Below are 14,889 nucleotides of genomic sequence, written 5' to 3'. Positions count from 1 at the left end.
ATCCCTGCCTTGGACGAGTCACGTACGTCATGAAACCTTTTACCGCTGTGCCTTATGACGGAAGAAAGTTTTAGGCATTGACTGTATGTGCCACTGTGCACTGTGAAGTAAAAGTAATGTGCCATGTAAGGTACATAAAAGGAGGTGTTTATGACGAGTAGCGTACGTCATAAGGCACAGCGGTAAAAGATTTCACGACGTACGTGACTCGTCCAAGGGCATTGAAGGGGTTAAAGTATTTCAAGCTGCATTGTGTAGGCTTCATGGTTTTTATTATTATTATTATTATTTATTTATTTATTTATTTTATCCTTTGCTCTTCTCAGGTCCAGAAGGACTTGGCTTCAGTATCACATCACGTGATGTCCCCATAGGAGGCTCCGCCCCAATCTACGTGAAGAACATCCTTCCTCGTGGAGCAGCCATCCAAGATGGCCACCTGAAAGCTGGTGACCGGCTGCTGGAGGTGAGAAAGAGGAACGCCTGGCAGCTCCACCGAACTTCGTTTTCCTCATCACAGAGGAGTTTATACCAGTTGCTTTTATAAGCATCTTTCTCTTAGTCATTCTCTCATTGTGTATTTCCTACAAAAATCCTCATGCTGGATTTTTGTGGTTACTGCCTCATACAGAGCCTGTAGCCACTGTGTCATCGTGTCAGAAGAATGTAAGAACATGTGTAACAATCGTGCACTGCGCATGCACGGACAGGTGTTCCTATTAAAAAGTCCAGTGAGTGTATACAATTCGGTTCACCGTTCGAAATAAATGTACTGGACTAAAGAAATCGCTTTCAGACACGTTTATGCTTATTCCAGAAGGAAAGTGCGTTCTGATTTTAAAATATACTCCAGGTTGTCCCCTTTACCTCACCTTCTTTGGCCAGTGGTCCCATGTATGATGGAGATGTGACGCATTTCCGAGTCGTTACAGGAAGTTGTCGCAAAGAGTATCGAGACCACTGAGCTCTAGCGCCGGGCCATTTCCGGGAAATAAGAGTTTGGGTCATGGCGACAGCGTCATGGCGAGCATGTCAACCTCGGTTCAGAGGTTTCAGTTTCGAAAACTGCACGAGGTAAGAGTTGAATAATATAAAGTACAGACACTTGGTATATTTTACTTCTGGTTTTTTTTTTTTTAATTGTTCATTTTTGGATTACGCTTCATTTTTGTGGCTACTGCCTCATAGAGCAAACAGATCACGGAATCCAGGGACACATGTCGGCCCGGGGGTATTTTGAGATGTTGACAGATTCAGAAAGTACAGTTTCTAAGCTTTCCAATGATGCCTTCCATGTGGAGGTCTGACAATATTTGAAGAATGTGTGGCCTTTTGAAAGTGCGTACCTCTTAAAACAGGAAAGGGAGAAAATCGCCCTCAAAGTTTTCCTTCTCAGGCCCTGTCCACACGGCAACGGATTCAGGTGAATCTGATAAAATTGTTTATCGTTTCGGCCTGGCGTCCACACGGCACCGGCGTTTTGGGTGCCCCAAAACGAAATCTTTTTTGAACGGGTTCCAGGGTGGAAAAATCTGGCAACGGCCCCGTTGCGAAGTCGTCTGGATGAGTAGAACGGATTTGTTTACAATGATGTCACAACCACATGACTGTCAGTGCTTCACGCTGGGTAGAAGTGTAACGAACTCGATGCGAGTTGTCAACAAATCCTATAACTTGGTTCATGAAACGCGCTTACAAAATATTTTCACTGAATATTTATTGTGTAATGGTGAAAAATGAGAGAGTGAGAGAATAGCCCTTAGGGCAGAGTCTTTAGTCCAAACACTGCGGAAGCAGTACCAAACCGCGCACCGCCCGTGCGCTTTCCAAAAACAAAAACAATCCCGCCAGCAAAAATAGGGAAAAAAAAGGAGCAATCTCACCTCTTCAGATGTTGGTTTAAGTCCGACAATACATTCCTCAAAAAGGGCGTAGAAGAACAAAGTAATCCATCAACGTGTAGCATTCAATTTATTCCGGACCATTAAAGAATTCTGGAGGATATCAGAATGTTGGCGTACCGTCTTCCATCTACCCCCGTTCATTCCTCTTTCCACGTCTTTCGTTTTACGCTACTGATTAATAATCAAAACTTTGTGGCTAATGCTACAGAAGAAGGGGTTTATGCGCATGCGTCTACTTCTATTGTTCTGGTGTCTCCGATGGGACTGTCTTACAGCGCACGTAGAGGTGTGGCATGTTTATTGCATCGTTTTCAGCAAGCGTTGCGTTGCCATATGTACCTGATATTTTACTGATCCGTTGCCCATGTGGACGCTATATTTAAAAAAAAAAAAATCTCGTTGTCATGTGGATGTAGCCTCAGTTACTCTGGGTGCAGGGAGGGCACATAATGGTGCTCATTTGCATGACATTAAGGAAAGCCCTACTCGCTAGCACGATGCTACTTTCATGTAAACAAAGATCACCACGTCAATTTTCCTTCCATGCAAAGTATGCCCAAAACAATTATGAAGTACAAAAATAAGTCCTAAAGTATACTTTTAACATTTTGTGGTTGAAAAATTACTCACACCGTAAGACAGAAAGATAGCACGATGATAACACAACGCTAGTTTCATGTAACCAAACCACAACACTCTCCGTTACATGCAAAAATAACCCCACAACCTTAGATTAATAAACTTACCCCATCAGAAAGAGAAACGTCACCTTGCACACATCAGTGCCTCCGATGGAATATGTAGTCCTAGAACACTTCCTTTCGGTTGGGGTTTATTTTGCTAGAAATGGTTATCTCTGATGTAACTACCGTGCATCTGTTTGCTTCGCGGTGTTTCAGCTCCTCTGCGCTCTGTTTAGCTTGCTCCATATTCATTCCATAGTGAAATTACATGCCTGTATGCAGCTTAAGTAGCCACGAGCTCAGCTCGTATCATACAGCTGATTGGCGAAAAAAAAAAACCCAAAAGACTTAAATCGTTACGTGAATGGCCCATATGGTAATTTACCCACACCCCCCAGCAGGCTACAGTCCTGACAAAAACGAGACAATTTGCAACAAAAAATGTATGCTTTTCCAACAAAACACTCTATTATCTGAAATACTAATTGCATTCTTCAAGTTCTCAACTTGCACATGATGGGGAAAAAAATGAAAATCACAAATTTCGAAAAAAAAATGCTTCTTTTGCGATTTTCTCGGATTCGTTTCGGCCGACATGTGTCCCTGGATTCCGTGAGGTGACTATGTACTGTATGGACATGGGATCCGAAAACTTTTATTTATAAGCAGTAGCCACATGTACCCATAGGGTACCTAGTTTCTAAAGTGCTTCCTGCTTGAGTCAGTCTTGCTCTCTTCAGAAGAGTCTTGAAACACTTGAGACCAAAGTCGTCCACCTGAAGATAGCACTTACTTCTCATCTGTCGTTCATAAAAGCAAGCAGAGCAATTTTAAAAAGTGCTGATTCTTTTGACGGGCCCCACAGTTGTAATTGTATACCGATGGAGTTATATTACTATGATTTGAATTTGATGAAAGAATGTAAATTATTGCAGGTTCAGTTATTCCACATTGATTTTTCAAAACCGTTTAAATAGTTCTGATATGAGTAAGATTTGTAATGCGTTCTAATTTCAGTGCAGGTGTTTTGGGGCTATTTTTTGATTGCTGGCAGCTGTACTGTTCACTGAAACAGACAAACCAGATTTACAGCCGAGTTTGTGCTTAAAGGGTAAAGAATAAAGCGATGTGTTTCGAGTGAAGAGTATCTTATTGGTGCTAAAATTAATGCGTACCTTTAATGGAAAATGTAGCCTTGAAGTGTTTTCTAAAGGTGATGATCAGAGGTGAGAATTTTCCGCGGATTCGACGTTCAAACAGGTCATTCTTGAGATCGATGCAAATCCTTTTTTGGGGGGGGGGGGGGGGGGGGAGTTGGCAGGACCTCTCGTACTGTACGTCAGGCAAGCTCCCCAGCTGTGACCAGAGATTCGTGTTTATTTTTTAGATCCCGAAGTTTGTACTGTCTCGCACTTGGGTTCCACAAGTACTCGTGCTCTGGATGTGAATTAGATCAGACGATAAGTTGGACAATCTCGATTACAACTCAGAAATCATGAGCTGCCCATTGATGCAAGAGAGTTAACGTTATCCCTACATAGCTTGCAATAACTTTGAGCTAACTATGTTGGCAAAAACCACCACTAGTTCGCTAAATCCCATTTAATCTCTATGGAGCGGTGGTGAGCTAACAGCAGTTTACACGTAGCTGAAAAAAAAAAATCATCTTAATTACAACCTGAGCACATAAAATAGATGTCTGTTGGTTTTCTAAGCATTTGATGAGGTAAGTTCACCACTCTGGGTTTACACAGAACAACTTACCGGCGTAAAAAGATATAAGGTGTCTTTTTTTTTTTCTTCGCTCCACTGCCGGAGACGCCGCCATCTTGGTTGAAAATTTCAGAAGCTCTCAGGTGATCATGCGATTCGCTGCTGGATTGGATGATCTTAAAAAGTTGCCCAAAATCGTTCAGATAGAAATTATATTCCCCGATCTCAGTAGGAAAGTGTTTGGAAACGCAATTGCACGGCAACATTGCCCAAGAAGTTGCCCCGTGTATCATCAGCCTAAGAGTTTTAAAATAAGCCAAAAGAAATCATATGAGCCATCTTGTAAAAATGGGCATTTTATTTACTAATAAAGTGGTACACGTGCATGATCTTGTGCCACTGCTGGAGCTCGAGCCTGAAGCCATGCCTTCTGCAGAGGCTGACTCCGATCTCATCGGCCTCCAGTCACACACTCACCTGGCTCCTTCAGCACACTGCTGTGCACACACACACCCTGCATCAGCATCACTACAGTCATGCTGGTGTGTAAATTAGACCAGTCAGAACCCTCGCTTATTCTATGTCTGTAACCATGTTAGGGCACGTTGGGTATCAGCAGGTAGCGGTCCCAGATGCAGAAGTAGAGGGAAGAAATTAACTCTGAACTTTTGCTGTTTTTGTGCCTTAATATCCAAATGTCTTTTCTTGTCTCGAAGGTTTTAGTATTCCTGAGTGGGTGTGATGGGTTCATGAACTTGAGCTTAATGACCTTAAGGTCATTTATGGTAGAGTCAGACAGGTGGGTTGTAGCCACACAGACAAAACATGCATGTACTCATTTCGAAAAAACACCAGAAGAAGGAAACGGAAATAAGAGATGGAAGATCAGGAGGAGGGGGGGTGAGGAATGTAGAAAAGAACTTGCATCAACACACATTACAAGCATGGTGAGGAAAAAATCATCGTATACTGCACAACGCTCCTGTTAATCGACAACAGGAATCTGAGGCCACAGTACTCGCTGGAATGGACCTCCTCGGACTCAAGATCACATGATCTGAAACGGGTAAACACAAATCCAAAATGGCGGTCGCTGATACTCTATTAGTGCGGCCAGTGATGTAATTTGGACCAAAAAAAACACAATAAAATGGCAAAAGTGTCCACGATGACTATCGCAAATCATCTTTTCAAGTGTGGTTAACAAAGGTTTCAATGCTACAGCGCACACAGCCACCAAACAGTGCAAGCTTTTAGTGATTTTTGGAACAGTTGAGCTTATAGGACTTGATGGTACAATCCCTTAACTAATCAGCACTTGGTGAGTGGTTAGGGCTAGAGGGGTAAATGCTTCACGGGGGTCTTCAGGTGGGCACCCTCATTCATTGGTGTTTCGTTGAAAGGCCCACGACACCTCCAAAGGGCTCAACGGCAACATCTGGCGTCCCAGATGTGCCCCCCTCTGCTTTTACCCCTCGATGGTCATCTTTTTCGAACCCATTTTTTATTTATCGGTGAACTTTACAACCCGTTTGAGCATATCACACACAAAACCTGGGATGTCGTTTTCGTAAGACGAGCACTTGAATTTCAGCAGTTGCTTAGAATAAACTACGTTGAAGTGATACATTTTTGGCACGTGCAGGAAAATTAAAGTAAGTGTCCTGAATCTTTGAAACAAAGGTGGGAAGGAGATATTGGGGAATGGATACAGGATGATGTGTGGCACAAAGCTATTCAGAGAATGTACTCATCCTCTCTGTCTAAGGCACATTGTTGTTCAGTTTAAGATCGTGCATCGTCTCCATTGGTCTAAGGCTCGACTCACTCTAATATACGGTGATGTTGATCTAACCTGCGATCGATGTAAACAGGCCCCAGCCACTTTATGCCATATGCTCTGGACAGTCAAAAGTCACACCTGGAGGATGCTCTGGACTCTTACAGTAATGCTTTTATGGCTGAGGACTACAGTTGTCTTGCTAACTTTAGGACTGTGGTTGTCATGAACACTTTTGCACTCAAGTTTCCATCAATAAAGTTTATAACATCAACGAAATTGACTTCATGTTAAAACTGTTAATGTTATAGTCATGCTGTCTGTTGTTGCCCAAATGAGGATGGGTTCCCTTTTGAGTCTGGTTCCTCTCGAGGTTTCTTCCTCATGTCGTCTGAGGGAGTTTTTCCTTGCCACCGTCGCCACAGGCTTGCTCATTGGGGATAGATTAGGGATAAAATTAGCTCACATTTTAAGTCAGTCAAATTCTGTAAAGCTGCTTTGCGACAATGTTTATTGTTAAAAGCGCGATACAAATAAACTTGACTTGACTATGGACATGGCCGAAAATATCAACCTACTGGGGTCTGATATTTTAAACTTTTTCAAAAATTTGTGGCCGATAAATCACCCCATCTGTGTCCATGGCGATATTTGGAGTAACCCGTCAGGATGTCAGCTTAAAGTGCATATTCTGGACCAATTTTGTGGTTTTTTTTAAATTTTTTTTATATGAAAGTATGTCCCTTTACACGCTCATCCAGAAGGGTAATTTTGCACAAGGCCATCTGTCTACAGCAGAAAAAAAAACCAACAACAAAATGCATCTGGAAAAATCTCAAGGGAGTCTGGAGCCAGATTCGTGACGTCACCTGCGGAAGCGCCAGCAGGCTGCGAGAGCTTTGCACGGTTTCAGTGCACAGCCTGTGTAGACCAAGCGCTCCCATTTCTCTCTCATTGTCCGGTCTTTTGGGGAACGATGAGTACTAATCCCATCAAGATTGGTGTTGCTACACCCTCCTACGATACATCTGTTAACCATTTTAATAATTACGTGATAACGTTGAAGAAATTTGCAGAAAACCACCAGGTCGTTTTCTCATAAACAAACCAGCGCTGACGTAGGATTCAGAGGGAGGCGTCCTGCACGCGACGTCACGAAAATCAATGTTTGCCGGGAAATCCAAATGCCAAGTTTTTTCAGAGGCGGACCAATTCGCCTCAAATGGCTTGATTTCAACTGAATTTTTCTGGTATTGCGCAAGGTAAAAAAATTGCAGAGAATGCAGAATGTTACAGATATTTGACCAAAGTTTAATATAAAATAGGAGAATTACACTGATCTTGCTCCTGAATTTACCCGTGATATGCACTTTAAGCAGGGATCAAACTGATATTGTTGCTTTCTGCTCCCTCCTGGCCAGGAGGCTCATCTTGTGCAAATGGAAAGACTCTTCACTTCCAACTTATTGACATTGGATTAAGAACATTATGTATTACTTGCAACTGGAGAAGATCTGCTGCTCAAGGGTCAACTGCACGCTTATTTTCTACATTGCAACCATTCCTGACTTTCGTGGCAAATATGGAAGCTGAAAAACTCTCCTGAGGCACACAGTGTTCCCCTACATATGCATCTATTTATGTAATTAATTTTGGTTGCAATTTTTTTTGTACAACCCCGATTCCAAAAAAGTTGGGACAAAGTACAAATTGTAAATAAAAACGGAATCCAATAATTTACAAATCTCAAAAACTGATATTGTATTCACAATAGAACATAGACAACATATCAAATGTCGAAAGTGAGACATTTTGAAATTTCATGCCAAATATTGGCTCATTTGAAATTTCATGACAGCAACACATCTCAAAAAAGTTGGGACAGGGGCAATAAGAGGCTGGAAAAGTTAAAGGTACAAAAAAGGAACAGCTGGAGGACCAAATTGCAACTCATTAGGTCAATTGGCAATAGGTCATTAACATGACTGGGTATAAAAAGAGCATCTTGGAGTGGCAGCGGCTCTCAGAAGTAAAGATGGGAAGGGGATCACCAATCCCCCTAATTCTGCGCCGACAAATAGTGGAGCAATATCAGAAAGGAGTTCGACAGTATAAAATTGCAAAGAGTTTGAACATATCATCATCTACAGTGCATATCATCATCAAAAGATTCAGAGAATCTGGAAGAATCTCTGTGCGTAAGGGTCAAGGGCGGAAAACCATACTGGGTGCCCGTGATCTTCGGGCCCTTAGACGGCACTGCATCACATACAGGCATGCTTCTGTATTGGAAATCACAAAATGGGCTCAGGAATATTTCCAGAGAACATTATCTGTGAACACAATTCACCGTGCCATCCGCCATTGCCAGCTAAAACTCTATAGTTCAAAGAAGTAGTCGTATCTAAACATGATCCAGAAGCGCAGACGTCTTCTCTGGGCCAAGGCTCATTTAAAATGGACTGTGGCAAAGTGGAAAACTGTTCTGTGGTCAGACGAATCAAAATTTGAAGTTCTTTATGGAAATCAGGGACGCCGTGTCATTCGGACTAAAGAGGAGAAGGACGACCCAAGTTGTTATCAGCGCTCAGTTCAGAAGCCTGCATCTCTGATGGTATGGGGTTGCATTAGTGCGTGTGGCATGGGCAGCTTACACATCTGGAAAGACACCATCAATGCTGAAAGGTATATCCAGGTTCTAGAGCAACATATGCTCCCATCCAGACGACGTCTCTTTCAGGGAAGACCTTGTATTTTCCAACATGACAATGCCAAACCACATACTGCATCAATTACAGCATCATGGCTGTGTAGAAGAAGGGTCCGGGTACTGAACTGGCCAGCCTGCAGTCCAGATCTTTCACCCATAGAAAACATTTGGCGCATCATAAAACGGAAGATACGACAAAAAAGACCTAAGAGAGTTGAGCAACTAGAATCCTACATTAGACAAGAATGGGTTAACATTCCTGTCCCTAAACTTGAGCAACTTGTCTCCTCAGTCCCCAGACGTTTACAGACTGTTGTAAAGAGAAAAGGGGATGTCTCACAGTGGGAAACATGGCCTTGTCCCAACTTTTTTGAGATGTGTTGTTGTCATGAAATTTAAAATCACCTCATTTTTCTCTTTAAATGATAGATTTTCTCAGTTTAAACATTTGATATGTCATCTATGTTCTATTCTGAATAAAATATGGAATTTTGAAACTTCCACATCGTTGCATTCCGTTTTTATTTACAATTTGTACTTTGTCCCAACTTTTTTGGAATCGGGGTTGTATGTCAAGGGGTGGATGGGACAGTCTGTATTTGATTTGCATTCACTCATGCTCAGGATGTCTGGTAAACTCTGGGACGGCCCCTGTATGATGATTTTTTTGCTGCAATTTTGAATTATTAATAAAAAGACCTTGTTCAGGAAAAAAATTTCATGTGTGTGTAGGTGAACGGCGTGGATCTGAACGGGAAGTCTCAGGAAGAGGTGGTGTCTCTCCTCCGCTCCACTCCAATGGGAGGCACTGTTAGTCTGCTGGTCGTCCGCCAGGAGGAGGCCTTCCTGCCACGTGAAGTGGTAAAACACACACCTGCATCATATTTACTTTCTCACTTCTGCAGTCTACATTGTACATTTAATCAGATGCAGAATCACGCCTGTGGACCATTCGTTTGTACACACCTTCGTTTAACTCTCTGTCTTGGCTCTGTCTCGGCTAAGGCGTTCTGTTGGGAATAAGGAGGGTGGGTGGGGGGGGAAGCATGATATGTTAGTTCCATGGTTTGATCCAGTCTGTGTATCTCACCACTGACAGGTGAGATATTTGAGCGCAGTCTAATTCACGCCGCCTTCCACAGAAAAGACTCTGATAAGTGTTGGAGGAAAATGAGTTTGGATGCATTGAAAATGCATATTCGGCATCCGCTGATCAACTTTGTAGAGTGCATTGTAATGAAAAGAAGCTCAGACAGTGTTAGTGTGTGACACGTCGCAGCCCTCTCTCGCACACAAAGCAATTCCCTTTCACCCGTCTCGAGAAGAGATTTTCATTCTCCAGAGTTATTTTCAACTCTTTCTTCATTTCTCATAGCTTTCACTTTTTCCCCCCCAAAGTTCCCGTTTCTCCTCTTCTTTGTGTCTCTTTGCTCATGGGGCCTTTCTTCAGTCTGCATTTTTTTCAAAGCTTACTGTGTTTTTCTTTGAGAGGAACAGAAAGAAAGAAAGCGCGAGTGAGTCGGACGCTTCATTACTCTCATTGCCACATTAACATTCAGGGAGCTTTGGCTCCGCAACGCTCTCAGTTCAGCTATAAAGCGTCTCAATAATCCATATCCTCATGTTCATAAAAATCAGATTAGTGAGACGTCATTCCACAGCTGAAGGTTATTGCAGACAAAGCAGAGAGAGTCAGAGTGGCAGTTTATTTCATCTGTTGTTTTGAAATTGGTCGAGAGATGGGCACCGAGTGGGTGGATGAGTGGATTTGGGCGAGATGGCTGGATGATGTTTGTTGGCTTGAAACATTACTGCATCAGTGCTTATGATCTGGAAGCTTCTGAATTCAGCTCAGTGCATTGTGTGGGGGAATATGGTCTGGAGCAGAGTGGTGGATGATGTTGGCTGTTGTCTCGTGAAACCTATCAAGAGAAAAGCAGTTGACCAGGCAGAGATGAGCTTTATGAGACAGTAATTAGCGCCTTTCTGACACAATGATGTCATCATTTCGTAATGGCCAGTGAATCATTTTGTGATCTATAGGCACCAACATGCGCCATTCAATATGGACTGCAGCCAGTGACGAATAATAACTAAGCAAGTGAGGAAATTAGCAAACCAGTACAAAATAAAATGTTTGTACTGGTGTTCAGGGGAAAAACAAAACGAGTCAGTGTTAATTAATTTTCTACATTTTTGCCAACAATTTAGTTATTCCACGAAATCGAGTCATACAGAAGCTCATAGCCAGGTTGGCTCTTAAAGTGCTGATGACACGTTTTTGACATCTTTGGCGATGTTTTATAACATAAAAATTAATTCCCGATGATCCATATATTAATTCACGAAGGCGCCTATTTTACAAGTTATGATAAAAACGCGGCTATTTGGGCAAATTTGACGGGGCTGCAGCACCCAGGAGACGAAAGAGGAGGAGGAGCTATATGACGTCAGTGAAAGAACCTTCCTCCTAACTTACCAGTTTGTTGTTGATGCGGCAGGTGTTCAGTTTATCATTATTAGTATTTTTATTAGACATTATATATAGTTATTATGCCTTCGCGTTGTGTTGCCGGCTTTTGCTCCAAAACCCACAAGGATGGAGTAAGTTTATTCAAGTTTCCCAGAGATCTTGAGGTGCATGCGAAGTGGGTGAAGCAAGTCAGGCGCACTCGTGACAAGTGGGAGCCCTCACCAACATCCGTCCTGTGCTCTGAACACTTTGATTTGGATTGTTTTGACACCCTTCCCACCCAATCTCTTGGGTGTGCAGTTCAGCACAAACGTGTGCTGCTACCATCAGCAGTGCCTACAGTATTCCGGAGGGGGTCTACTAGTAGCTATGCCGGATCCAGCAGTCGCCTGGGACAAGGCGACTCCTCCAAAGACAGTCCTCCTGTCAGAACATGTGTTGAGAAACGACATAAGATAAAGGTACGTAGAGCTATAGAGTGCTCCGACATGATGCTAAAAATAGTAACCATGCGGTCTGCGCGGCCATCTTGGAAGTGACTCACTCCAGAGCGCTCATAGAGTACACATTCATGATAATCATAAATGTAATCATAAAGTCGGCGTGATATCAGTCATGTATTTGCTTGTGAAAGCTTGCGGCTTTCATGTAACTGCCGCCTAGCAACGAGAGGCAAAAGGTAAAGAGGGTAGGCTATCATAGATTCTATTCGGAAGAGATCAACACATGATTGCTTAAAAATTAGGTATTTTAACAATTTGCATCTGTTTTGTGATTATCGTGACACTTGTGTGTTATATAGAACTGTATTGGCCCTTTTCCACTACCCTTTTTCAGCTCACTTCAGCTCGCTTCAGCCCGACACAGCTCGCGTTTCGACTATCTAAGAACAGCACGACTCCGCTCGCTTCAGCCCTGCTCAGCCCCCAAAACTCGCACGGTTTTGGAGTAGGGCTGAAGCGAGCCAAACCGAGCCGAGTGGGGCTAGGGGCGTGAGCAGACACTCCCCTGTGCACTGATTGGTGAGGAGGAGTGTCCTCACATGCCCACACACGCCCCGCGAGCACGCTGGGATCTGTAAACACCGTAAACCCGGAAGAAAGAGAATTACGAATTACGAGAATTATGAAGCCTTATGCGCCTCGCCTCATCTATACGCTCTTGCCAGTATCCGTTGGCGTTGTCGGTGACAACAAGCCACAGCACCAAGACCAGCAACACTAACGACTCCATGTCCTCCATGTTTATTGTTTACTATCCGGGTCGTGAGACTACCGCTTAGAAGATCACTGATGTCACTGTTTGCGCTGCTTAACGACATCACGTGACGTCCACCCACTTTCGCTAACTCCACCCAATGTGTCCACCCACTTCCAGCCAGCACGGTTCAGCGCGGTTGTAGTCGAAATGCAACTCCAACAGCCCCGATCAGCTCGACTCAGCACGGCACGGCTCAGCCCGACTCAGCCGCGTTGGTAGTGGAAAAGCGGCATATGTCTTATCAGCACATCAAGGATCTTCCACCGGAGGCTTTAGCAAGTACTCGTAGCAACACTACACTTTACCCTTTGCCATGCGTTGTTAGGGAACGGTAGCAAGTACCCCGATGACCGACTTCAAGAATATGTAGAAAAAATTTAGAAATTATACTTTCCAAAAGTCATTTGAGCTTAGTGTATTGCATTTCCATTTATATTGTAGGTTCTTGCTGATGTTTTTGCGGAGAATGACGCAGCTGCTGAATCAGAAGCTGTAGATGTACTAGATGTATGTACTAGTTGTGAACATTCACATTATTATCAATCTCATTTATTTAAAATCAGATAAAATCATGCCATCATGATCACTGCTTAAAGTACCAGTATTTGGTTGTTGAAGAGCTAGCACTAGAGAGTTCACTGGCGTTTTCATTGAGTAGAACAGCCAGTGAACCGCAGCGTGTTCTTCCGCTGATGTCACAGCATGGCCGCGAGCCACGGACCCAGTTTTCTTGCGCTGTGCAATTAAAAGTTGGATATTCGCATAACAACAGCTTCTTTTCACGTAATTATAACAGAAATCTAACATGTTTGCCATGTTGTATAGTTGATTTAAGAAATTGCATACCGTAGAGTCATGTTCGTGTCATCAGCACTTTAAGCCATGTATAATGAGACTGAGTGGAATCACTGTTTTATTCTATCTACATTCACTGGATTTTGAGAAACGGAGCATTTTTATTTTCATTTTTTGCAAATTTGATAAACCTTTATACAAAACGTCTGACAAAATAATTTCTGCTTAGGATGTAAATAAACCAGCGAAATGACAGTAGCAGTTTGTGGAAAATGCTATCATAATTCTTGAAAAATAAAAAAAGATCAATCTTACCATCAAATACTTTTATTCCATATTTTATTGCTTTTTTGTATTTTTGGGGGTTTTGTTTTCGATTCGAGTTTCTATTTCATCCTCGGTTGGCTCCGCCATGTTGTTGTTCTTTAGGGTTTTTTGGTGGTTGGCAAACCAACTTAAAGGTGCATCACTGCCACCGACTGGGCTGGAGTGTGGAACAGGAGATATTGGGGGGAGGGGGGAACTTATTCTTTTATTTAACCATTTCTGTTTCCTTTCAGTACTTGATAACAAAGTGAGATCTGACTTGATGTGCTCGGCCTTTTTGTTTTTCTCTACTCATGGTATATGAGTAGTATGTAGTAGTGTAGCCAATCAGAGCACGCAAATGTGGATAGAATAATTAACAATTATTCCACGAATTCGAGTTGTACATGAGCTGATAACCAACGAGGCACATAGCACATACATGTCAACCTATACGGAATGTCTGTATTTTATACGGATTTGATTCAATAAACGTCGTATACGGGCGTATAAATAAAGTTATACGGATTCTTTAAAAAAAACTTCAATATTTATTTAGAGCTATAATCAATTCCCACGATGATAAAAGAACGCATAACATTTACAAACGTACTGTACACCACAGACAGCCAGTAAAGAGTCTTATGAAATCGCACGTTATCTTGTGGTAGCGAGACTTCGTTCCACTTTTGATCATGCGCACACCGCACTGCGAGAATCCCGCCAACCAGGAAGTCATAGACGCCGGCTTCTGCGTAGAATCATACATCATCCTCGCCCAAGAATAAAGATGCCTCATTCATGTGCTGCGTTTAACTGTACCAACAGGTTTACCGTCCAAACGAGATCACATGGGATTACCTTTCACAGGTGAGACTGGAAAAATACTTTTCATTGTATTTGGTCATTATAACGTAATTTTACGAACAGATTTTCCTGACTTTGTGGCTAATATGAAGTCTCGCGCATAATAGCCGCTCGGTGAAACCTGTCTCCAAACAACGAAGTATTTCCTTCGTAACTACGCTGATAACACTTTGTGTTTTTGTCGAACATTGGAGCTTTGTATTCATTCTGAAGGTTTATTGTTATTAATATTGAATAAAAAGTAACTGGGATATATCATTGTTAATTATCATTCAAATTTTAGGTCAATTATTTTAATTTGCATCTTATACGGATTTTATAAGGGAAATACGGATTTTGGAGGTTGGTTATACAGGTTTGATTGACCAAAGGTTGACATGTATGATAGCATCAAATTG

At 42.4% G+C, this 14,889-nt stretch overlaps 1 protein-coding gene across 5 annotated transcripts in view; it reads left to right on the top strand.

Moving 5' to 3' along the window:
* pard3aa (par-3 family cell polarity regulator alpha, a) overlaps positions 1-14,889 on the top strand; it is a 1,023,559-nt gene that overhangs the window by 581,045 nt on the left and 427,625 nt on the right. For all 5 annotated transcript variants that reach the window (XM_060922480.1, XM_060922479.1, XM_060922478.1 and 2 more), the window contains 2 exons: positions 327-466; positions 9,523-9,651. In XM_060922480.1, coding sequence (XP_060778463.1) covers positions 327-466; positions 9,523-9,651 — 269 coding nt within the window. The remainder of the gene's footprint in view (positions 1-326; positions 467-9,522; positions 9,652-14,889) is intronic.

This window comes from Neoarius graeffei, chromosome 5 (genome assembly GCF_027579695.1).
Source record: "Neoarius graeffei isolate fNeoGra1 chromosome 5, fNeoGra1.pri, whole genome shotgun sequence".
NCBI classification, from domain to species: Eukaryota; Metazoa; Chordata; class Actinopteri; order Siluriformes; family Ariidae; genus Neoarius; species Neoarius graeffei.
Note: the sequence above shows the minus strand (reverse complement) of the source record. Positions and strands in the feature narration are given on the sequence as shown.